This window comes from Lithobates pipiens, unplaced genomic scaffold (genome assembly GCF_037356315.1).
Source record: "Lithobates pipiens isolate NorthernLeopardFrog02 unplaced genomic scaffold, aLitPip1_a1.2 Scaffold_23, whole genome shotgun sequence".
Classification (NCBI taxonomy): Eukaryota; Metazoa; Chordata; class Amphibia; order Anura; family Ranidae; genus Lithobates; species Lithobates pipiens.
This window is the reverse complement of record NW_027507785.1, coordinates 64710017-64736737: the sequence shown is the minus strand read 5'-3', so window position 1 is coordinate 64736737 and position 26721 is coordinate 64710017. Positions and strand designations below refer to the sequence as shown.

Genomic DNA, 26721 nt, shown 5'->3' with positions numbered 1-26721 from the left:
GGGACAGTAAGACCAATAGGCGTGACACAAATGCGCGACCCTGAGGGATGATGCGCATGGCGAAATTTAACATGCCGAGTAGGGACTGTAGCTGTCTCTTGGTGCAAGTTCTGGCGCGGGTGAAGTCCCTCAGGACCGTCCTGATGCGGGTCAGTTTATCCGGGGGGAGGCTGGCCTGCATAGTGTTGGTGTCTAGGCTGACCCCGAGAAAGGTGATGGTCTGCGTTGGACCATCCACCTTGTGCTCGGCAATGGGGACGTTGAGGTTACTGAAGACCACCCTTAACTTATCCAGATCTCCTGGAGGGGAGCCGGGTGGCTCGATCAGCAGGAAGTCATCCAGATAGTGTATGACTCCCCGACACTGGGCTACGTGCAGCAAGATCCATGCGAGAGTCTGTGCGAAAGTGTTGAAGAGCCAGGGGCTGCTCTTGGACCCGAATATTAGTTTGGTGGCAAAATAGTACAGCTCCCTCCATTTGATGCCATGCCAGCACCAGAGAGATGGATGGATGGGAAGGAGCTTGAAGGCGTCCGAGATGTCGGCCTTGGAGAACCAGGTTCCTGTGCCTGTTTTGAGAATGGCCTGGATGGCCGTGTCTACGGATGCATACTTAAGGGAGAACTCCTCGGAGGAGATAAGGGAATTAAGACTGGGGACAGAAGAGGAATGAGGCGCTGACAAATCGTACACCAATCTGAGTTTATTAGAGAACTTGCCCTTGACAAGCCCAATAGGGCTGACTCACCAGGTGTTGAATGGGGGCTGTGTGAAAGGGCCTATGATGAAGTCCCGGTCTAACTCTGACTGTAGTAATTGGTCAATGGCTTGTTCATCCATAGCTGCTGACCGCAGGTTCTGGCATTCGTGCGTGAGGTGAGGGAGAGAGATAAGTCCAGTGTGAAAGCCTTGAGTGAAGCCCTGAACAAGGTAGACGGATAGTGAGGGGGTAGGATGACTGGTAAGGTAGACACTGAGCCACGAGACGTTGACCCGGCTTAGTCAAGATTTCTTAATCTGTTTGACCTCACACATAAGCCTGGGATGAGCCCTATGACACTGCGTGCATACGTGGAGCAGCCTGCACTGACTAAAATTGCATGACCCGCTATTATAATTGTTGCAGATTGCTGCACCTCCCATGGTCTTGACCGGGCGCCCGAATTTATCCGTCTGTGGCAGGCGTGCCGTCGCCTGTGGGCCCTGAGCAGTACCTGAGGTAGACGGACCGTCTAAGGGCGGGGCTGCCACTGAGCTAGCGCACCAAGTCGCGGTATGAGTAGCCGACTGGCAAATCGCACAGAGAGGAGACCGTAGCCCCGCAAAGTGGTGGCAGAATAGCTCGGTATCCATGACGCTCCAGTCAGTAGGCGTCTGGAATTGGGAGAGCCTGGCGGCCGCCCTAGCGGAGAAGGAGCGGTGGTAGTCGTAAAATGAAAAACCACCGTATTTATAACCCAGGTCTACTACCACATGGAGGTAGCGATCCAGCTCCTCCCTCCTGCCGGGGGAGGCTGAGCAGATGATGTCCCTCATCATGCCGAAGGCCAAGGTAAACTTGGTGACAGAAAGCTTCCTGTCCAGCCTGGGGTCTTTGGTTTTGAGGACCACTGACACGTCCCCCCATGTATAAGCCTTGTTCTCCGCAAGCTCGTGAATGGAGATGAGAAGAGAAGCCAGATTGACGTCCTTGCCCTCTAGGATGTCCTTCCTGATGTTAGCTGATACCAGATGAGAAGGGTACACAATTGATGTACACCCGGTGATACCTGCGAGAGGGTTATTCCCTGCCTGGGATGCTGGTACTAGAGGAGAAACAGGCGGGCGGGTCTCGAGGAGGGCCACCCGATTCTGGACCTCTGACATTGAGGTCGTCAGGGACGATACCAAGGTATGAAGCTGCGAGATTGAAGAAGCGATAGAGCCCAGGGAGGCCTGCTGGGTACTAGCTTCTGCCGCAGCTGGGGGAGGAAAGAGGAGCCTGAAAAGCTCGGCCTTTCTGGCTGTTGCCGGAAAGGGTACACCTCTGCGCCTTAGCTCAGCTGTCAGCCTAGGAATGGTCCATGCTCTGAGGGACCGTTGGCTGCCACTCTCTGAGACAAGAGACGGAGATAATGGGGCCGTGAGGTCCTCACTGCCAGCCCGGGACATGGTGGCGAAATCCAGGCCTGGCGAGCCTATTAGTCCTCGGGTTCGGGTTCGGGAACCTATATGAGGGTGACATGGATTACAAGACTCGTTGGAGACTCCTGAAGAAAATACATGTTTTAACGAGAAGGATGCTTCTGCTTGTGCGCGTTTCCTCCCAGATTACTTTTTTTTTTTTTTTTTTTTTCTTACCTAAGGAGGCACCGTCCGACCAGGTGCAGGGTGGACCTACTGAAAACTCGACTGACCTGAGGAGATGCAGGTGAAGTTTGTTTGAGATTTCTATACCTGAACAGAGATGGCTAGCTAAATAGTGACTTCGTGGAGGTGAGATTTAGAAATGAAATGAAATGACATAAATGAAATGAAACAAACAAACAAATGAAATGTTGCTCTTCTGAATAACATGCATATCATGACAGAGATGTGATTTGGTCGCGTCGCAGATGCAACTGACACCAAACTGAACTCTGGAGCAAGTATAAAATTTTGAAGCAATTTATAGTGAAATGAGGCTGATGAGCAAGGCCCTCTGATAGGAATCCAAACATTGAAGAATCAACTGGACTAAAACCGGGAAGCGGTATGTGACCGTGAAATTAGTGAATCTGCCATGACAGAGGTCCGGAGCGCCATGCCACAATCTTGCGACCGAGCACGAAACGGATTCTGGAGCATGTACTGAAATGAGGCCAGTCCTAGGGCACGCCGAGACGAATTTGGCACACAGATGTGACTATTCGTACCGGAGCGTGATAGGTGAGATGAAATGAAACCCATGGCAAAGACAAGAATCAGAGGACGAGCCCATGAATGAAACAGATGAATCCTGTCTTTGGAGCATGTACTGAAATGAGGCGTGACAGCTGGGCACACCGGAACAAATCGGTGCATCAATAAATGCAACAGGATTCGAATCGGAGAGTGATAAGTGACAGAAATGATATGCCATGACAGAGACAAGACTCAAAGACTGGACTGATGGTTACAACAAAGAGTCCGTCTCTGGAGCATGTACTGAAATGAGGCGTAACAGCTGGGCACACCGGAACGAATCGGTGCATCAATGAATGCAACAGGATTCGAAACGGAGCGTAATAAGTGATAGAAATGGTATGCCATGACAGAGACTAGAATCAGGGACTGTGCCTGAACCTGCGAGTGACTCAGTCTCTGGAGCATGTACAGAAATGAGGCCCGAACCCTGGGGCACTTCGAAGCGAATCGGTGCATCGGGGATGCGACAGGATTCGCACCGGAGCGCGGTAAGTGACAGAAATGATGAAATGGTAGAAATGATTCGATCTGACATAAAAGAGACTGAAATGATTCGAAATGACATGAAATGATAGAAATAATTAGAATGGCATGAAATGATTGAAATGGCTTAATTACATGAAATGCTTCGAATTTGGAACGGTCCGACCGGTTTACGGTTTGAAAACAACATAAAATTTGAAATGGTCCGGACTGCTTGATTTAACGTAACGAGCAGTCGGCTGTGATTTCGAAATGATTCGATCGATTCGAATATTGAGAAATGATTGGGGAGTCGTTCGGCTAGAAATGACGTGCCTACGAAACGAAGTGCCTGATGTGGCACGATCGACATGTCCCGAGAAGGTGATAACGACTTCCTTCGAAAGAAAGGGGTAGTGACATGAGGTAACTAGTACGAGTGCCACGGTTTTAAAACGTTCGTGAAATGAAAAGTGAGAGGTTCGTGAGTTCAGGATATCGCGTTTAAGTGACATTGTAACACATGAAATGAAAAATGGGTGCCGAAGCCCTACCTGCAACAGCCGGCCCAGACGCGTTGTACGACAGCGGCAATTTCTTTGAGTATTGCGACACTCGGACGGGAAAACACACGAACGCTGACGAAAGACAAGCCGACTGACAACACGGACACGATCGGGACAACACGGGAACTCACGAACACAACTCACTACGTTTGGTCTCGAGGATAGTCGGCCCTTGATCTCTGACGTATCAGATATCGCGCACCGGAACCGACGAGGAAGACAGGCGAACGGGCTGGTTATATACCCCACCGGGCTCCTCCCATAATTCCAGGCCACCATACTGGCCTTTCTATATATATATATATATATATATATATATATATAACACTCACTTAGCCCAAGTTCACACTGACAGCAGGAAAGAAAGTGTGCGAGTTCAGCTTAACTCGCACAATTTCAGAACCGCATGTCAGTATGAGTTTGGCAGCGATTTCAAAGACATCTGTGCGGGTTGCTGCACAGATGTCTATGGAAATCGCACCCAGAAGTCGCCCAAAGTAGTGCAGAAAATACTTTTGGGAATCAGTGTGATGCTGCAAATGCAGCGTCACACTGATTCAGGTAGTGCCATTGCCGGCAATTTGCCATGCAATTTCACATGTTAAATCGCATGCCAAATTGCTACAATGTGAACCAAGGCTAAGTGCTATTCCCTATATATAACACTGATATCTATATACTGAGTGGCATTCAGTGTAACAGATATCAGTGTGCACTAGTGAATAGCACCTGGTAAATAGGCACATGGCAAGAGGAAAGGAAAAAGAACACATTCATACTACACTAACTGTAACTGCTGTCTGTGCTGTCATTATCACACTGACCTGCTGCTGTGCACAAGGCAGGTCAGTGTGGGTGGCCAATTCCACGAGGAGTTACCTCTGTGTGCCTGTGGGCTCTGTCCTCTATGTGCACTCTGCAGGCTCCAGCTCCATGTCTCCCGTGCGGCAGTGATGTGTGTGGCCCCGCCCCCTCTGCTGAATTCCTCGGGGGAGAGAGGTGGCCAGAGTGCCTGTCTCTGCAATTATCCCCACACGGCTGACGTGACAGGGCTCCATCATCCATCATGGCACTAAGCCTAAAGATCATCTATTCCATTCCCGGCCAGCTCGCTCCTCTCCTCTCGCTCTACATGAGCAAATGCCAGTGCTAGCAAGGATGTGTTCTCACTGGTTCCTCGGGGGTATAGTCTTAGTCTTACTCTCTCTCAAATTCTGCATTTTAAGATGCGATCATGCGGGCACCTCAAGGGGCAGACTGAGCCGGGCCCCCCCACCTCGGGGCCCTCGGTCGGCGACCGAGTGACCGAATGGTCAGTCCGCCCCTGGCCACGCCTCTGTTACACCTGGACTGTCATGCCCCAAGGTGCACAGAACTCTCCTACCCAGTTTGCCAAAGCAATGGGACTCACCCTGGACACGTGGATCAAACTCCACCGGACATTGTCCTCCTCCAGTATGTAGATGACCTCCTGCTGTGTGCGAATACCTTCGGTGATGCCTCCATATTTTCAGAGAGCCTCCTCCACTACCTCACTGAACAAGGTTGTAAGGCTTCAAAGCAAAAAGTTCAGTGGTGTAGAGAGAAAGTAATTTTCCTAGGTCATTGCATCTCCCAAGGCACCCGACACCTCACTGAAGAAAGGGTTGCTACAATCAAGGCCATCCCCCTGCCTCAAGGACAGAAGCCGCTCCATGCTTTCCTAGGACTAATCTCCTACTGCCATGCTTGGATCCCAGAAGCCTCCCTTTTGATGCAACCCCTCTACGAAGCTTTGAAATCCAACCCCTTCTTGCTTTGAAATTCTGAAGAAGATCCTTTTGACGGCCCCCGCTTTGAGCCTACCTGACTATGGAAAGACTTTCAAACTGTTTGTCTCAGAGAGACAAGGACATGCCACAGGAGTTCTATCCCAAACCCATGGCAGTAGACTCAGTGGCGAGAGGGGACCTTCCTGCCTCAGAGCTGTTTTTGTGGCCCAAATTCTCCTAGACAAGACTGCAGACCTCGTTCTGGGCCATCCCTTAACCCTCCTCGCCCGGCATGACATCACTGCCAGACTGAACCAGACTCAGCCCAGACACCTGTCTTCACAGAGGCACCTCAGACTTCAGTGTGCCTTGCTTCTCCCGACAACATTACCATCCTTCGATGTAATACTCTCAACCCATCCACTCCGCTTCCCATTCTCGAGGGGGGAACCTTTTTGGAAGATGATCCTCACCAAACTGCTCATGACTGCTTCGAAGTGATGAAGATGGAGACATCACACCTACCGACAGTCAGTGAAACGGCTCTTGAGAACCCTGACCTGACAATTTTTGTGGATGGTTCCAGATATGCAGATGAGGCTGGACAGTACCACACAGGATATGCAGTCACTACTGAAGACACAGTTCTCCAGGCCTCAGCGTTACACCCCTCTGTCTGCCCAAGAAGCAGAACTGCAAGCTCTAACTATGGCATGCAAATTGGCCGAAGGCAAGCGAGCCAACATTTACACACTCGAGGTATGCTCTGGGAGTGGCCTGCGATTTTGGGATCATCTGGAAAATCAGAGGGTTCCTGACAGTGGCAGGAACACCTGTGAAACACAGCACGGCTATCAAGAACTTGATGGATGCCTTACTTCTCCCAACACAAGTAGCCATACTTAAAGTAAAAGCGCACTGCAAAATGGTCTCCTGAGAAGCACAAGGCAATCACCTGATGGGATGCAAGAAGTGGTCAGCAGAGTGAATGCAGTACCTATCCTAGATGACCAGATAGATGATCTCGAAGAGACAACGCAAACGGTCATGACTCTGCAAAACCCTCCTGTGAGCAGAACTTGCCTCAAGGAACAGGAGGCAGCTGACAAAGAAGAAAAGGATGTGTGGATCAAGAAAGGAGCCACAAAAGTTGAAGGAATCATGGAGTTGAACAAGAGACCGTGCCTACAGCGGACAATGTTCCCTGCAGTGGTACAATGGGCCCATGGTGCCTCTCACCTGTCAAAAACTCTGATGAATGCCTTAATCAACAAATACTACCTAGCCCCAGGCATCACCCCGCTTACCAACAACAACTTCTGCAGATCATGTGCTATCTGTGCCAAATGCAATCCTGGAAGAACAGAAAAGGTATCCTTGAAACACTTGGCAAAGGCCCAGTACCCCTTCCAGAGGATACAGATCGACCACATCCAGATGCCAAGAAGCGGCCAATATGACTACGTTTTAACGGTCATTTGCATGTTTTCAGGATGACCGGAAGCCTATCCGGTGGCCAACATGACCGCCAAGACTACCGCAAAAAGACTCTTGTCCGAAATAGTGTGAAGATATGGTGTCCTGGAGGTTATAGAGAGTGATCAGGGGCTGGCTTTCATGGCCTCAGTAACCAAAGAGATATGGACAGCCTTAGGGGTCACACTAGCCTTTCACACCCCATGCCACCCCCAGAGTAGCGGGAAGGTGGAAAGACTAAATGGCACAATAAAGTCCAGGATGCTGAAAATGTCTCAGGAAACGGGAATGAGTTGGCCAGACAGCCTAACCATTGCCCTGTTCAGTGTCAGGTACACCCCAAGGGGAAATCATGGTTTGTCACCCTATGAGATATTGTTTGGTTCAGCCCCCAGACTGGGTTGTTATTTTCCACAACAGTTGCAACTACAATCTGATGTATTAACTGATTACGTGACTGCTTTATCTCGAGAATTAACCCGTATCCTGTTTATCCTTTTTGTTGTGATTTATGCTCAGGCCCAAGAGGTGGCCATAAAACAAAAAGATGGTATGACTCAATTCTGGTATAACTAATCTAACACACGTGTTGCCACATGCATATCCCCTTATGGTAAGATACTGGGCACAGACTATTCAGTCGGAACCAGAGACATAGCACTGGATCCAGGAACCTTGTATGTGTGTGTCACTAACACCTCCTGGGGTGACAACTGTGATTATTGGGGAGTAGTGGGTTGGAACACTGGAGATACAAAATGGGGATATGAGCCCGAAACCACCAAAAATAGGAAAGACAAGAATGGGAAATCACTTCTAGACAGAATGACAATTAACAAACAACAAGGACGGTATGCTGAAAAGGAGTTTAGACTGACCATTGAAAACCCCAGCCCAGGAGACAGCTGGACTTATGTTTTCGGTATATGGTGGGGACGTGGGTATTACAGCGATAGGAAATCTTTCCAACTAAAAGTCATGTTCAACAATCCAGAGTGGACAGATTCCCAGTTTGCACCTAACTCTAACCCCCTGAGGCCCCATATGCAAACAATAGGGGACAGGGTGGCCATAGCGAACCCTACTTTTGAGGATACTATGGCTGCAGAAACCGGATTCTCAGACCTTAGCCATCCAGAAACTTGAAGACTTGTCCAAAGAGCTAAAACAGAATTCAGGGCTCACCAATCCTATCAGTATTTCACCTGGATAAAGGGGGGATGGCAGGGATTGTTGACCCAGATAGGAATAGCTATCCTGGTAATGGTGGCTATAATCTGCTGCATTCTCCCCTGCATCAGGAAGTGTGTGGAAAAGGCTGTTGATCAAGCTACCCCTACATTGGTGAACCAAGAAACTTCAGACGATGACGACGATGTTTATGTAAGACTTGATGATGCCTATGATGACAGTTATGTTTTACGCTCCCTTACAGTCACCCTCCCCCGAGATGCACTGCTATAGGGACAGACAGCACCTGCATACATTTCACCAGCTGCATCGGGGGGTGGTGAGCTAGTCACTGCCCTTTCCCAATATACAGTTTAAAAGAGTTGCAGAGGGGAATGATGAGCCGGTGATCATAGGTGGTCTTTTAGTGTGAGGGACAGTTTTGTGAAATAAGCATTTCAAAGGGGGGGGGCTGTAATGGATGTGATCATGAGTGTTATAAGTAAAATACCTATTTCTGGTACTCTTATAGATATAAGTGCTTATCTTTCACTATCAGCTATCAACCTTAACCACTTCAGACCCAGGCCAATTCTGACATTTCTCTCCTACATGTAAAATTCCTAATTTTTTTGCTAGAAAATTACATAGAACCCCCAAACATTATGTTTTTTTTTTTCGATGGCGTTTTTTTCAGAAAAAAAACAGTTTCATGCTTAAAAAAAAACAAAAAAAAAAAACAGTAAAGTTAGCCCAATTTTTTTGCATAATGTGAAAGAGGAGGATACGCCGAGTAAATAGATACCCAACATGTCACGCTTCAAAGTTGCACGCGCTCGTGGAATGGCGCCAAACTTTGGTATTTAAAAATCCCCATAGGCGACGCTTTAAAGTTTTTTTTTTTACTGGTTACATGTTTTGGGTTACAGAGGAGGTCTAGGGCTAGAATTATTGCTCTCGCTCTAACGTTCGCGGCGATATCTCACATGTGTGGTTTGAACACCGTTTTCATATGTGGGCGGGACTTACGTATGCGTTCGCTTCTGTGTGCGAGCTCACGGGAACAGGGGCGCTTAAATTTTTTTTTATTTTTTTTTATTTTTTATTGTTAATTTTATTTTTATTTTTTAGTTTTACACTTTAAAAAAAAAAAAAAAAAAAAAAAATTGATGACTTTTATTCCTATTACAAGGAATGTAAACATCCCTTGTAATAGGAATATGGCACGATCGGACATATTTACAGTGAAATATGGGGTCAATAAGACCCCATATCTCACCTCTAGGCTGGGAAGAAAAAAAAAAAAACGATCCTGGCTTCCTAGACAGATCGGTGCCGTTAATTTGAATACCGAGGCCGGGCGTGACGTCATAACATCGCGCCCGGCCTCCGAATGATCATAGAGACTCCGGTGACAATCTAGTCCGCCGGAAATCTCTATGATCACATGCTGGGGCCGGCGGATCCCGTGACCGACTCACCGATGGAAACGGTGAGTCGGTAGAAGCACCGGAGGGCGGCGGGAGGGGGGGGGGTCCCCTCCCGCCGCCCGTAAGAACGATCAAGCGGTGGAACAGCCGCTATGATCATTCTTATGGTGTAGGGAATCGCCGTCTGAAAACAGCAATATCTGAATGATGTCTGTGGACTCAGGCATCATTTAGATATAACCACTGAAACCCCACGACGTCAATAGACGTATTGCGGGTCTCAAGTGGTTAATCATACTCATTTAATCATAATTAATATGTCTACCAGCTTCTCCCTTCATGTGGAGCGAAACTGCAAGGGTTAAAAAGAGCAACGTCAAAAAGAAGATTCTTTAAGAGATTCTAACCCTAAGCCCCCTGAGAGTTGTTTAGCTGGACACTTGTCCTGATGGTGAAGAGATGTTTCAAACGAATGTTATGAATATAACAATTATGGGTGCTCACAGTTTGTCAATTTATGTTGGTTTATTAAAGATTTTGGTACAACAAAATCTATTTTAACCCACTAAAGCAGTTGCTTTGCAATACCATTACACATTGTCTTGTTTGTTAATTAGGTAGGGTTCACATTTCTATATGTATTTGGGTTACAGTCAACTAAACCTATAGTTCTTAGCAGTTATGGTTCTTCTATACTATGAAAGGTCTGATGGTTAATATGAGATTACTCACATCTCCGTTATATTTATAGAGAAGGGCTTCTGTATATTATTTTTGCTTGATAACTCTGTTATACTTCTTTCCACAGTGATTTATGCTGTAGGTGGAAACGCTAATGGTCAGCCCTGTGTCTTTCCATTTAAGTATAAGTCCAAGTCGTATTGGGGCTGTACCGGTGATGGCAGCTCTGAAGGGCGGCTCTGGTGCTCTACAACAGCGGATTATAATGATAAGCAGTGGGGATACTGTCCACAAAAATGTAAGTGTTGTGTTTGGTCTTGCTGATGATATGCTGTGGGTTTATAGAATCTTCATACTTATCTTTACATTTACAAGACAGTTGGGGTGTATAGGCCCCAGAAGATCACATATATTATCTGTTGTACTGTTTAAAGAATAGTAAAAGCTGGCCAAGGGCACTTTCCCGCTTCTCTTTGAGTTAGGGTACATGCATACCTGTAAAGGGAGAAACTCTACCATCTTGTTACTCACATTCTCCTGGCCTGAGGCCCACCTCCACAAATAAAAGAATGTTCACACAAATAGCTTATTAGCAGTTTTACTGTGATTTAATAGATCAACTCCACATAGGCACTTTATAAATTCTACACTTCAGGCCAGCAATACAGTACAACTCTATAAATCTACAATGCTATAAACATAAAAGTCCAGCCATCTCTCCATCCTTCCACCATGAATCTGCCTACTGTACACCCTCATCCGGAGCCTGTGGTCTGCCTAGCCCTGAAGGGACCTCTCTTTTCCAGGCTACAAACCTATATAGCATAATTCAGGGATTATCCTGTTCCCATACTCCTGTCTGACTTGGATTCCACCCACTCTAGCTTATAAAGGTACACCCTCCACCTACCAACTACATACAGACAAGGCCTTGCTAAAAGAGGCATAACGCTCGCCTAAAGTCTATGTCAATTTATGTTGCTTTAAAAAAGATGGTGGTCAAAAAATACAGTGGTGTGAAAAAGTGTTTGCCCCCTTCCTCATTTCCTGTTCCTTTGCATGTTTGTCACACTTAAGTGTTTCGGAACATCAAACCAATTTAAACAATAGTCAAGGACAACACAAGTAAACACAAAATGCAATTTGTAAATGAAGGTGTTTATTATTAAAGGTGAAAAAAAATCCAAACCATCATGGCCCTGTGTGAAAAAGTGATTGCCCCCTAAACCTAATAACTGGTTGGGCCACCCTTAGCAGCAACAACTGCCACCAAGCGGTTGCGATAACGTGCAATGAGGCTTTTACAGCGTCCTGGAGGAATTTTGGCCCACTCATCTTTGCAGAATTGTCCTAATTCAGTTACATTAGAGGGTTTTCGAGCATGAACGGCCTTTTTAAGGTCATACCACAACATCTCAATAGGATTCAGTTCAGGACATTGGCTAGGCCACTCCAAAGTCTTCATTTTGTTTTTCTTCAGCCATTCGGTGGTGGACTTGCTGGTGTGTTTAGGATCATTGTCTTGCTGCAGAACCCAAGTTCGTTTCAGCTTGAGTACACGAACAGATGGTCGGACATTCTCCTTCAGGATCTCTTGGTAGACAGCAGAATTCATAGTTCCTTTTATCACGGCAAGTCTTCCAGGTCCTGAAGCAGCAAAACAGCCCCAGACCATCACACTACCACCACCATATTTTACTGTTGGTATAATGTTCTTTTTATGAAATGCAGTGTTCCTTCTACGCCAGATATACTTGGACACACACCTTCCAAAGAGTTCCACTTTTGTCTCATCGGTCCACAGAATGTTGTCCCAAAAGTCTTGGGGATCATCAAGATGTGTTGTGGAGAAATTGAGACAAGCTTTGATGTTCTTTTTGCTCAGCAGTGGTTTTCTCCTTGGAACTCTGCCATGCAGGCCATTTTTGCCCAGTCTTTTCCTGATGGTGGAGGCATGAACGCTGACCTTAACTGAGGCAAGTGAGGCCTGCAGTTCCTTGGACGTTGTTGTGGGGTCTTTTGTGACCTCTTGGATGAGTCGTCGCTGCGCTCTTGGGGTAATTTTGGGCGACCGGCCACTCCTGGGAAGGTTCACCACTGTTCCATGTCTTCGCCATTTGTGGATAATGGCTCTCACTGTGGTTCGCTGGATTCCCAAAGCTTTGGAAATGGCTTTATAACCCTTTCCAGACTGATAGATCTCAATTACTTTCTTTCTCAATTGTTCCTGAATTTCTTTGGGTCTCGGCATGATGTGTAGCTTTTAAGGATCTTCTGGTGGACCTTACTGTGTCAAGCAGCTCCTATTTAAGTGATGCCTTGATTGTGAACAGGTGTGGCAATAATCAGGCCTGGGTGTGGCTAGAGAAATTGAACTCAGGTGTGGACAACCACAGTTATAGTATGTTTTAACAAGGGGGGCAATCACTTTTTCACACAGGGCCATGATGGTTTGGATTTTTTTTCACCTTTAATAATAAACACCTTCATTTACAAATTGCATTTTGTGTTTACTTGTGTTGTCCTTGACTATTGTTTAAATTGGTTTGATGTTCCGAAACACTTAAGTGTGACAAACATGCAAAGGAACAGGAAATGAGGAAGGGGGCAAACACTTTTTCACACCACTGTATGTTGTTTTAACCCAACAAAGTTGTAGCTTTTGCTCTTCCAATGCAAATTTTTCTGTGTATTACTTGGACAGGGTTCACATTTCTATATGTAATTGGGTTATGGTCAACTAAGCCCATGAAGTAGTTCTCAGCAGTTATGGTTCCTCTGCACTATAAAAGATCTGATGGGTACATTGGGATTCCTCATATTTTTACTCTTTTTAGTCTTTCTTGATACATTTTTGTATCCATTATGTTTATAGAAAATTTGCGTATGTATGTTATTTTCCCTTGTTTGGTAAATTTGTTATACCTTTTTTGCCAGTGACCTATGCTGTAGGTGGAAATGCTAATGGTCAGCCCTGTGTCTTCCCATTCAAGTATAATTCCAAGGTGTATTGGGGCTGTACTGGTGATGGAAGCTCTGTTGGACGTCTCTGGTGCTCTACAACAGCAGATTATAATAAGGATAAGACGTGGGGGTACTGTACACCTAATTGTAAGTATTGTGTTTGGTCTTGCTGATGATATGCTTTGGGTTTAGCAAAGTTCCATACTTATTTCTACATTAACAGATCAGTTGGGATATATAGGCACCAGAAGCTTACTGATATTATCTATGGCTCTGTGTAAGGAATAGGTATATGTTTTCAGCATTTGACCCTATAAAATATCACAAAACATAAAAATGTTTGCAAATTAAATTTAAAATTTTTCTCCTATGAAAGTAGACATGTGAAGAATGGAAACATTTGTTTCATTTAATTTTGGACAGATTTGTTAAGTTACTAATTTCTTTTTGGAACTTGTTTAGTTTAGTTTCATTTCCTTCATGAATTTCCTTCATGAATTTAAAATTTTTGGAACGATTCGAATTCGTATTGGTTGAAAAATTATCGACCAATGCAAGTTCTATGTAAATCAAGGGAGCCCCCAGATCATGTCCCCCCCCCCTCCCCATGTGAATGAGTATGGGGGACATAGTAAAAAAAAATGAAAGTTAATAAAGGACTTGTCAAAAACGGATGTGTTTCTATCCAAAAAACCCATAGAAGGGCAGACCACGACAAAAGAAAAAACATTGCTCTCTGAACACAACTGGTCCTGTCCAGGAACAGAACAGAATGACAGGTAAACATAGGGGCGGGGTCACCCGGTTATGTCACCAGGTAACTCCTGTCCCTTTGTTTACCTGTCATTCAGCTGTGTCCCTGGACGGGAGCAGTTGTGTTTGGCGGGTAACTTTTTTTTCCGTTCTGGTCAGGGTTTTTACCCCATACTCATTCACATGGGGGGGGGGGCTGGGATCTGGGGCTTCTTTTAACCACGGGGGGCTTCTAGATTCTGATAAGTCACCCCCACAACCACTGGGCCAGGGTTGTGGGGAAGAGGCCCTTGTCCCTATCAACATGCCCCAAAGCACCCCCCTGTGTTGAAAGCATGTGGCCTGGTTCACTCACCCCCCCCCCCCCCCCCTGGTCTTTATGCTTGGAAAAGGGTCTGGTATGGATTTTTTTTCTGAATTCCTATTTTCTGGCAATTCTGTTTACATTCAGCAGGCAGCGGGCAGCTGATAAGTCAGCGGTTGTTAAGGATGTTTTGCCGACTTCCCGGACCGCTCCTTAACAACCAGTTATTCTTCACACGGAATTCGAAATCAGTCCAAAAATGTGGAAATCGTTAAATTCATAAAGGCAATAAAAGTAAACAAAATTAAACAAAACTTAATGAATTCCGAAATGAATAAACAAAATGGAATTAGTAACATAACGAATCTGTCTGAAACAAAATAAATGTTTCCGTTCTGCATGTCTACTGTCATAGGGGAAAAAATAAAAAGTTAGATTTAGACATTTCTGTAGACATTTTTCTTGATTGAAATTGTTATTTTAAGGCGAACAGTACATTTCTTTGAATCATTTCCAGTTATTAAAAACAGAGAACAGTGTTTTTTTTTTAATTTTGTAATAAGGCACTTTTTATAGGATGTGGTCTGTGTTTGAGCAAGGTTCCCAACTGATCCTCATTGGAAGGAACTGTCTCCATTTTCAAACCAAAATCCATGTGTCCATCTTTCCTCTTCTACTGTCCCTTTTCTTGTAGGGCTATTACAAATAACAGAATAAAAAAAGGATCCCATACAAAATCCACTTTGTGTGCACCAAACGAAAAATAAAACAGATATTACCTTGTAAATGTATCAGTGACATTATCACCACCATACTGCGCAAAAAGCAAAGCTTTAGGAGAGACAGCAGGCAACCTCAGTTTGCATGAAAAAGACTGCAGGAAGGGGTGAAGACAAGACCGGTCACCCTGCACAAGGAAGAGCAGCAATGACCGGGTACACCATTTCTACTGTCAAACACGGAGGTGGATCGCTGATGTTTTGGGGAAGTGTGAGCAACAAAGACACAGGAAAATTGGTCAAAATTGATGGCAAGATGAATGCAGTATGTTATCAAAAAATACTGCAGGAACATCAGCCAGGAAGCTGCACATCGGACGTACTTGGGCATTCCAACATGACAATGATCCAAAACACAAGTCGCCCTTTCATCGGCTACAGCAGTATAAAGTGAAGGTTCTGGATTGGCCATCTCAGTCTCCTGACCTCAATATCATTGAGCCACTCTGGGGAGATCTTGCAGTTCATGCAAGACAGCCCTAGAATTTACAGGAACTGGAGGCTTTTTGCCAAGAGGAATGGGCAGCTTTACCATCTGTGAAGATAAAGAGCCTCATCCACAAATACATATATAATATATATGTAAACTTTTGATCAGGGTCATTTGGGTAGTTTCTGTTGTGATTATGATTTAAAAAGAGTAAACACAGCTGATTGATAATAAATGGCTTCAGCCTAACACTAACCATGAGTGAAAGAAGTATTTTTGTGTTATCATTCCTATTCTCTGAAAACTGGCCAAGAAATCATAAATTCTGCCAGGATATGTAAACTTATGAGCACAATTGTACATGACTCTTATATTCAGACAAAAAATAAAAAAAATTCCATATCAGTTTTAGGTTGGGTTCCTACTGCCATACGAAGTGGCTCACATCAGGGGGTCTGTTGTGTCCTTGTTCACCATTTTAGGTCCAATTTCGGTCTGAATTTTTGGCTGAAATCGGATCTGAAATGGACCAGAAGACGCACAGGATGCCTGTGCAATTTGCTCGGCAGCCGTCCCGGAGATGTGTGAATCAACTCCATAGAGAGCCGCTCACAGTCTTCTGACATGCGAATTGGATATGGCGAAACTCGCATCCAATTCACAATAATGTTAACCCAGCCTTATGGGGTTTAGGTCAATTTAGGTTGGTTTATTAAATATATTGGTCAATAAATGAGCTGTCTAAACCCAAAACACTGTAGCTTTGCCCTTCCATTCCAAATTGTCCTGTGTATTACTTGGGCAAACTTCAAATTTCTATATGTAATTGGGTTAACTAAGTCTATAGCTCTAAGCAGTCATGGTTCTTCTACGCTATAAAAGGTCTAAATATGGAATTCCTCACATTATGGCTCCTTTTCCTTGCTATATTTTTTGTATGCATTATGTTTATAGAGAAGGGCATCTGTATATTATTTTTCCTTTGCTAGGTAACACTGTTATATTTTTTTTTTTTCCAGTGATAAATGCTGTAGGTGAAAGTGGTAATGGTCAGCTCTGTGTCTTCCCATTTATTTATAAATCCAAGTGGTATTCTGACTGTACCGGTGTTGGAACCTCTGATGGGCGTCTCTGGTGTGCTACAACAGCAGATTATAATAAAGATAAAAAGTGGGGATACTGTCCATAAGAATGTAAGTGTTGTGTTTGGTCTTGCTGATGATGTGCTGTGGGTTTATCAAAACTCTACACTTGTATCTACATTACCAGAACAGTTGTCATGTATAGGCCCCAAAATCTTATAGATATTATCTGTGGTCCTGTTTAAGGAATTTGCATATTTGTAGGTAGATGCAGTGCAGTGTGGTGGCAGAAAACATTCAGGGTCCCAGTGCAGAGAAACAGAAATATATTGTACTTGAAGTTCAGCAATGCACAACAAACCCAGCAGGAAGGCAGCCGGACTGGGAACACTCACAGGATGTAACAATGATGTGTCAATAGTAGAAGGTTTCAGGAGTGCCGACAGCATCTGTCTCAAGGAGTGGAATTCAGCTTGGCCGGTCCAGGGGCGTACCTAGAGCATTTGGCACCCGGGGCGGATCCTATATCTGGCACCCCCCCCCCCCCCCCCCATTTTAAATGAAAAAACACCCACGATTTATTTTCCATTTTCTCAAGAATATTTATTATATACACAGCACATATCTGCATCCTGTATATAGCACATATCTGCATTCTGCACCCTGTATATAGCATGCGCCTGTATTCTGCACCCTGTATATACCACATATCTGCACCCTGTATATAGCATGTGCCTGTATTCTGCACATATCTGCATTCTGCACCCTGTATACAGCACATATGTACATTCTGCACCCTGTATACAGCACATATCTGCATTCTGCACCCTGTATACAGCTCATATCTGCATTCTGCACCCTGTATACAGCTCATATCTACATTCTGCACCCTGTATACAGCTCATATCTGCATTCTGCACCCTGTATACAGCTCATATCTACATTCTGCACCCTGTATACAGCTCATATCTACATTCTGCACCCTGTATACAGCTCATATCTACATTCTGCACCCTGTATACAGCTCATATCTACATTCTGCACCCTGTATACAGCTCATATCTACATTCTGCACCCTGTATACAGCTCATATCTACATTCTGCACCCTGTATACAGCTCATATCTGCATTCTGCACCCTGTATACAGCTCATATCTGCATTCTGCACCCTGTATACAGCTCATATCTGCATTCTGCACCCTGTATACAGCTCATATCTGCATTCTGCACCCTGTATACAGCTCATATCTGCATTCTGCACCCTGTATACAGCTCATATCTGCATTCTGCACCCTGTATACAGCTCATATCTGCATTCTGCACCCTGTATACAGCTCATATCTGCATTCTGCACCCTGTATACAGCACATATCTGCATTCTGCACCCTGTATACAGCACATATCTGCATTCTGCACCCTGTATACAGCTCATATCTGCATTCTGCACCCTGTATACAGCTCATATCTGCATTCTGCACCCTGTATACAGCTCATATCTGCATTCTGCACACTGTATACAGCACATATCTGCATTCTGCACCCTGTATACAGCACATATCTGCATTCTGCACCCTGTATACAGCACATATCTGCATTCTGCACCCTGTATACAGCACATATCTGCATTCTGCACCCTGTATACAGCACATATCTGCATTCTGCACCCTGTATACAGCACATATCTGCATTCTGCACCCTGTATACAGCACATATCTGCATTCTGCACCCTGTATACAGCTCATATCTGCATTCTGCACCCTGTATACAGCACATATCTGCATTCTGCACCCTGTATACAGCACATATCTACATTCTGAACCCCCCCCCCATCAGGTCAGCTACACTATACACATGGCAGGGGGAGGGGGTGATGGACACAGCAGTCACCCTGACCCCCCCCCCCCCCTCAGACCAGCACAGGGTAGACAATACTCCAGTCTCTTCTTACATCAAACCCCCCCCCCCCCCAATCAGCTACACTATACACATGGCAGGGGGAGGGGGACACAGCAATCACCCTGACCCCCCCCCCCCCCCGACCAGCACATGGCAGGGGTAGACACACTCCTCCAGCCCCTTCTTACATCAACCACCCCCCCAATCAGGTCAGACAGCTACACAATACACATGGCAGGGGGAGGGAGTGGTGGACATGGCAATCACAGTCACTGACCCCCCCCCCCCCCCATCTTAGACCAGCACAGGGGTAGCCTCTTCTTACATCAATCACCCCCCTCCGCTCACCACCTCGGGCTCTCAGTCAGCTAGGGAGGACTCTAATCACTGTGTGGAAGCAGCCGCCCCAGCGGAGAGAGATGAGACAGACACACAGGCAGCAGCAGTGGTGGGTGGAGGCGGAGCTAGCAGGAGGGAATACAGTCCCTCACTGAACAGTCTGGAACAGTCCACTGTGGCCATGGCACGGGGGGGGGGTATTCTAAAAAAAATAAAGTGAAAATGAGCAACCAGAGACAGCAGGGATGCCCTTGATATGATCTGATGTGTCACCCCGACTTGGGTGCGGAATTCACCCCCATATCAAAGTCACTTGGCCACTGACACCCCCCAAAAGTGTGGCACCCGGGGCGGACCGCACCCCCCGCCCCCTTATTGGTACGCCCCTGGGCTGGTCTGTACCCCAGTGGGTAGGCTTCCAGATAGGATGGGATGTCTCTGCACTTTTCCTACTCCTCTGGAACCTCTTCCTGATGCTAAACACTTTCCCTGCCAGACAGATGACCTGTCCCTACTCTAGCCACACGTGAAATGCGCACCGAGCCTTGGAGCCAGGATTTTAAATAGTTTCTGTCTGACCAAAAATGCCCACCTTAATCACAAATGGTGCGCCAGCATTCAATCGGATAATTGCCCCCTGTGACCCAGGAAGCCATATAGGAACTAAGTTGCTCTTTACTTCTTTACCCTCTGCAATACCGCCACGGTTGAGCTCCACCTGCAGTGGAAAAGCATACTATACCTGTCTACATATGTTTGCCAGCATTAGCTCCTTTAACTATCCAAAAACATAAAACATGTCTGTAAATTTAAATGTTTCCATTTTTCTCCATTGAAGGATTTAATGGTGTTGCCAACTACACTGATTAAAGAGTAGTCACATCAGTAAATATGCATAACAGAATTCCTCTAGATCAGGGGTGCTCAATCTTTTAAAGAGCGAGGTCCACTGAAGTGATTTGTTAACCAGCTGTGGGCCACAATGAAAAATGGGGTTTTACCACCTCCTCAAACCGCAAATGTAGACAAGCCCTTGCTGTCCTGAGCTCCTAAAAGGGTGCTTTTACACAGGGGTCAAGTCCTGGGGAAAAAAATGTGGGAACTCCCACCCAAGATCCACTCGCCCATCAAAAAAAAAAAATGATACCCTCATATGCACAAACGATTCAAAAGTGGTATTTTTCATTCAATTTTTGTATTGTGTGTATGAAGCTTAACTGTTAATACGTAAAAAAAAAATCCTCAATAAAAAATAAATACGGTAATTCTCTGAATAATCAGCATTCATTCAATTGTGCTTCCATGCAAATGTGAACATCATGTTCTGATCTTTATTGGGGAATGTTATTTTGTATATAGAGTGTTTATGTGGTAAGTTTACACTTTTCATTGAACAGAGTTTGGATAACACAGGGTTAAACGGAAAGGTCATAAATTAGCTGCACATTATCTGGACAGAATGCTTGGGGGGATAGTGATGTGTTCCTGCTTAGGAGATGTATATTAGCTTGGGGGGCTGCAAACTCTGCAGGTCTCCAACACACACTCGCTGCTATTCCAACCCTTCACATATTTCCACATAAACTTCCCTCCTGGCATTAAAGTTTGCCAGGTATTGTGCTCAGCTTACCAATCCCAAACTGATGTTCCTCCCTCAGCTCACCTCTCTCCCTGCATGTCCTGTGAGCAGAATAGCTGAGCTCCTCCTCTGGGTTCTCTCATCATATGGCACTGAAGATAGAGGAGGGGGGATTCAACGGGACACACAGAGCAAGTATGCAGGAGACTGGGGGGGGGGGGGAGATGAGGAGACAGAAAATCAGGAGGGGCTGGCGGGGAGGAGCGCATCACAAGAGGTCTGACTAAATACAATCTCTTAGCAGCAGGGACCTGATCTACCCGTCAGCTAGCTGTGATTGACAAGTAGATCGAAGCAGGAGCTGTCATGGGGCGCCCTACTGGCAATGCCTGAATGGTCAGGTGTGTGGCACTTACTATTGCAAGTTGTGTCGGCAGCTGCTGGTGTAGCATACTTCAAAGTCTTGCAGGACATGGCTGCTAACGGGAACTGAGTTCCTGTTGTGGAAAAAGTACAGGAACTCCGTTCCGATGCGCTCCCGCAGGTCTTGAGCCCTGCTTTTACACTGATGTGCTGCAGTTTACCAGCACCAGGGGTGCAGTGCAGTGCACCTCCGACTTTCCTGGGGGGTTAGTTGCACTGAGCCATAGACTTCTCTTACATCTTGCGAGTGTGGTGCACATTCTGAAAAGCACACCAAAACTGCTCTCAGAAACTGCACTGCACCTGCAGATCAGTGAGAAAGCAGCCTAATACCCTTTTTTTTTTTTTCTATAAGAGCTAATATGCCCATTGCAAAAGTGCAGTGTATGTGTTGTCTTTTTCTCTTCCAGTTTCTGCTGGCATTGCTCTGCAGGCTGCTATAAAAGTTTCAGGCAAAGTGCACTTGGTGTCCCTCCACCTGGGATAGGAGCCAGCGCTACAGAGCACTCCTGCTCCCTAAGTGGCCTGTGCCGGCTCTATGCACTCTGATGCTCTGGGAGGGCGTTGATCGTAATACTGGCTTGCAGTCCCGCCATCCCAGAGCATGGGCATGCTCTTCCTTGGTTTGAGGTGGTAGGCCACTAGTTGAGGACCCCGTACTGTAGATCATGCTCCCTGGCCCATTTACTCTTTTTAAAAGAATGAGGCCAGTAGATCTTCTGACAACACCAGAAATGCAAATTGTCTGCCTTGTCTTCTCCTTCCCAAAGGATATTCTTTTGTTTAATGGTATAGCTGTTAGCCAATGCTGTTTCCAGACAACTTTCTGGATTGAAATTGGTATTTTAAGACAAACTGCAAAGTTCTATGAATCGTGTCTAGTTGTTAAGAACAAAAAATAATAACTTTTATACTTGTGTGGGCTGTGTTTGAGCACAGCTCTCAACTGATCCTCATTTGAAGGCATTGTCCTTCGTTCCAAACCAAAAATGACCATCTGTCCTCAATTGTCCCACTTTTTGGCCAGATGCTTTTGCTTTGATGACATTCCCATTATTCAAGGCTTTCACCTAGTGTGTGTTGTGCTTCTCAAGCTACTTTATGAGATCAGCGAGTGACTTTTTTTTGTTCACTTCTTATGTTAAGTGCTCCAGAAACCACAAATAAATAAATAAATGTCCATAAAGTCCATGATAGAAGGTTAAAATAAGGATGCAACAAATCCAGGAGTATCCTGCAGCTCTAGGATGAATCCACTCAAAAGCACATGAATAAAACACATCAGCAATGAGCAGGCATTAGTAAAAGCAATATAACATAATTTTATTAAAATATAGCATACTTTCATGTGAGAAGCTCATGCCCAGGCCAGAGTGCCATGCATGATGGAAAGGGCAGTGCCAGAATCAAGTTCCAATTTGCCTATCAGACAGCTGCTGTGCAATGGCGTCAGCCCCACTGAATGGAAAGATAGCCAGTGGCTTCTAGGCTGTAACTCACTCACTAGAGGTAGAACAATGTCAAGAGGTGGGCAGGAGCAACACATTTCAGGGGCACCATCCTCTTTGTCAAGCTAGCCTGAGAGAGTTCTGGCTTATAACACAGTGGACTGGACTGAAACAGTGGGGGAGAAAAAGAGTGAGCATCAAGGCCTTGCTGTGTGATAAGGCAACGTGGACTGCAAAAACCAGCATATGGAAAATTACAAATTGGACAGTACAGTAAAATTCATCAACATACTTATACACAGACTTGACTCAATTGATAAAACCTTATTTCCACATATGCAATCAATACAAGCAAGGTTATAAATAATGAAAATTATCATAAAAATGAAAGGGCCATTAAACCCAGACTATGAAAAACTCTCATTACATTTTATATAACAGAGTGTTCATACAAAGCCACTAAAACATTCGTTTTGTGTATATTGAACCTGCTTGATCCTGCCTTCAGCTGTCCCTGCTATCTTTTCTGTGTCCTCACTGCAGGTTGATATTGTGTAAACCAGCTGGTGTCCTCTACGGAGCATGCTCTAATTTCAGTTCTCTTCTAAGCTCTTAATTTTCTCCTTTTGTTTTTTTCTCTGTGCAGCCTACATGTGACTATAGAGTCACACATGTGGGTGTAAACAGTGGTAAAGGACACTCCCCTCTTCCTCCATGCCCTCCTAATGCTAAACAATTTAGGGTCGGGTATAGTATATACTGATTGATTAAATTCACTGATAAACTCACAAAAGCTTTGTTTTAATATAAATCAGTATTAAATATATCAATTAAATTGCTATGAAAAGTGAAAAAAGAGCCTTGGATGCAGATGCCGTCCGAACAAAGTAAAAGTTAGTGTCAAACATCTTTGACTCCACTAACTACAGATAAGGGCATGAAAAAATACACTTTTGATGTACAATACATATTTTTTGGGAGCTACAAAACAATTGTTTGATATTTGAATTTCTCTTCTGAACTTGTTTTTTTTTTTTTAAGTCACCTGACCGGCACAGCACCAATCAGGGCTGATCAGACACAGACTGTAGAGAACATACATAGCATACATCAGTATACTGACCACTTCAGCTCCGGAAGATTTACCCTCTCTCATGACCAGGCCATTTTTTTTTTTGCGATACACCACTGTGTTACTTTAACTGATAATTGCACGGTCATGTGACACTGTACACAAATAAAATGTTTGTCCTTTTTTTCCCTACAAATAGAGCTCTCTTTTGGTGGTATTTGATCACCTCTACGATTTTTATTTTTTGCAGAATAAAAAAAAAAAAAAGACGGACAATTTTGAAAACAAAAACAGTATTTTTTACTTTCTGCTGTAAAACATACCCAATAAAAAAAAAATCTAAACAATCTAATTTCTTCATTAATTTAGACCAATATGTATTATGCTACATGTGGGTTAGTGCATGACTAAAGTAAAGATATAGGGGAGGAACTGCATGCATCCACAGTGTCAATATCAGATGTGCTCATGATTAATGCAATCTCAGGAGGATTTTGGAAAAAGAGCAACTTTCTAAATTGCATGAGAGCCCTAGACACTAAAGGCCCCTTTCACACGAGTGGTCCAATCAGTTCCACCTATCCGTTTTTCAGGCGGACCCGATCAGATCCTCCATTCTCCGCTAAGTTGCAGCGGACATAAATAGACTTGTTTTAGTTTACATTTGCCTACCTATAATCCAATCCGATCCAGCAAAAACAAACAGAAGGGTATCCGCTCCCCTCTGTCTGGCTAGATCAGAGAGCAGTCGAGTGTAAATGGGCAGCTGGTCCGTTTACATCTGACTGCCCATTGAGCAGAGCAGGCTATGTCTGTGTCCACTCTGCATAAGAAAAATAGACACGGACCTGTCATCCATCCACTCCGCTCAGCAGGGGATCAGCGGATGGACCCGTTGCTGAGAAAAACAGATCTTGCCCATGTGAAAGGGGCCAAACAGGGCAACACAGTAGCTTAGATGGTAGCACTTCTCCCTTGCAGCAGTAGGGTCCTCATTTCAAATCCAGACCAGGACACTAACAGCATAGAGTTTGCATGTTCTCCCTGTGCTTGTGTGGGTTACCTCTGTTTTCCTCAGTTGAGTGTGGCTTCCTTACCTTTTAGGTGCATTCAGGGGCGGACTGACAACTCATGGGGCCCCCGGGCAATAGGAGATTATGGGGCCCCCGGGCAATAGGAGATTATGGGGCCCCCGGCAATAGGAGATTATGGGGCCACACAGTACACACACACACACATATAGTATACACACATAATACACATAAACACTGAAAATGTACTGGAGAGGGGGAGCAGCTATAATCTTGGTATTTTAAAAAAAACTGAGATTTTTACATACTGTCACTGGTTTTATTGAGGCTGGCAACCCTGATGGGGTCCCCTAGTGGCATGGGGCCCACGGGTAGTGTCCGAGTGCCCCAATGGTCAGTCCGCCCCTGGGTGCATTGAGTTCCCAGTGAGAAAAATACTATAGAAATACAAATTTATATTGATTAAATGTATGCAGCTCAAGGTCCTTTAATTGTAAGAAATATTTCTCCTTGTAATAATGGTCATGTACCACAGCAATTACAAGTTTATCTTTATCAATATAGGGGCCCAAGGGACTACAGTCAACCAGGAGGAGGAGAATGCTAGAAGATGGTTTGAAAATGCTGGCTGACAAAAAACATTTCATGGAACCACAGCGCCTGATTTGTTACATATACAGTGGCATAGGATCAATATTGAAAATATATTTACTTTTGTCAGTTTGTTATACTCTTATCTACTAATCTTCATGTTGTGCACATTGTGTGCAATTGTTGTTTTACCTATATCGCTGAATATGTTACTGATGTTACATCCATTTTTGAAAAATTACTTTGATTTAAATAAATCAATACGCAGCACAAAAATTGTTATCCAAATTGATTTTTTAAATTTATTTACAGTATTTAAAGCACATTTGAAATCACATTTTCTGAGAAGTTGTAATAATAGGGAGTAGGGTAGAGGAGGAATACTGGGAACAGAGTTAAAAGGAAGTAGGCTAGGAGGACTGGGAGGGAATGTAAGGGGTTTGGGACACTGGATTGGGGGAGAAAGGGAGCAGCCTGGTCCTGCTGTTGCAGGTGGTGGCTCTGGGGAGGATAATGTTGCTGTCTATGGCATGAAGATGGAGCCAGGTGGAGATAGTGGTTGGTCCAGGAAAAAATGGCCAGTCGCTCCCTGTCCAGGATCCCCTACAATAAACACAGGCTGATGGATGTTCAACTTTGGCAGCTTTTTACAAGCTGATGAGTAATTGCAAAAAAACAGCTGAACATCCATCGTCCTATGTTGGATGTCTCTGTCAGAACATAGTAAAATGTCTAGAGAAAGGCTGTGGTTGGGTTACTTGGATCCTCCTGACTGGAGCTCTCTCTTCAGAATGCCGACATCGCCTCCATAAAAGAAAGCATGGCCGCATCTTTCATTTCATGGTTCTCTCATCCTCTTACACTTCTAGGTGATCAAGAAGTTGTTAGTTGCAAGGTTGAGGGTCACTAAAAATGAGTCTGAGGAAAGAAAATATTAGAATTAATACTCAGGACATTTCACTGTGTCAAAACACAAAATCGATCAATATTGCATCTACATGTAGTGCTGTCCCCATAAGGTCCACTGGTAATATGTGCTTCTTCTCATATAGAACAGAGGCTGCCTGTCCTCACAAGCACCAGTACATACACACCGGCTCCAATAACTCTGTCTAGGGCAGTGGTGTCCAAACTTTTTTCAAAGAGGGACAGATTTAATGAAGTGAACATGCGTGAGGGCCGACCATTTTGCCTGACATTCTTTGAACCATTAAAATTTGGGCTAAGTTTGTTCGTTCCAGCACTAATACACTGCCCAACAAGAATTCTCTTGCCTTTGTGGCTGTGGGTGGTGAAGAAATGAGCCTGAGCGTGTTATTTGGCTATACCGTATTTATCGGCATATAACACGCACATTCCCTTTAAGAGGGAAGTTTCAGGAGAAAAACAAAAATTTTAAATAAAGAACTGTGAAGAAAAATAAGGGTCAGTGCCCATCAATGCAGCCTTGCAAGTGCCATGACTACAGCCCCACCATTGCCATGAATGCAGCACCCCCATTGCCATGAATACAGCACCCCCATTGCCAAGGATGCAGCCCCACCATTGCCATGAATGCAGCCCCACCA

At 44.9% G+C, this 26721-nt stretch overlaps 1 protein-coding gene across 1 annotated transcript in view; it reads left to right on the top strand.

Annotated features, from left to right (window-relative positions):
* LOC143927605 (matrix metalloproteinase-9-like) overlaps positions 1 to 25441 on the top strand; it is a 56622-nt gene extending 31181 nt beyond the window's left edge. The window contains exons 3-6 of the mRNA XM_077451768.1: positions 10590 to 10760; positions 13400 to 13573; positions 16712 to 16885; positions 25127 to 25441. Of these exons, the coding sequence (XP_077307894.1) occupies positions 10590 to 10760; positions 13400 to 13573; positions 16712 to 16881 (515 nt within the window). The 3' untranslated portion in view covers positions 16882 to 16885; positions 25127 to 25441. The remainder of the gene's footprint in view (positions 1 to 10589; positions 10761 to 13399; positions 13574 to 16711; positions 16886 to 25126) is intronic.
* Positions 25442 to 26721: the final 1280 nt, after the last annotated feature.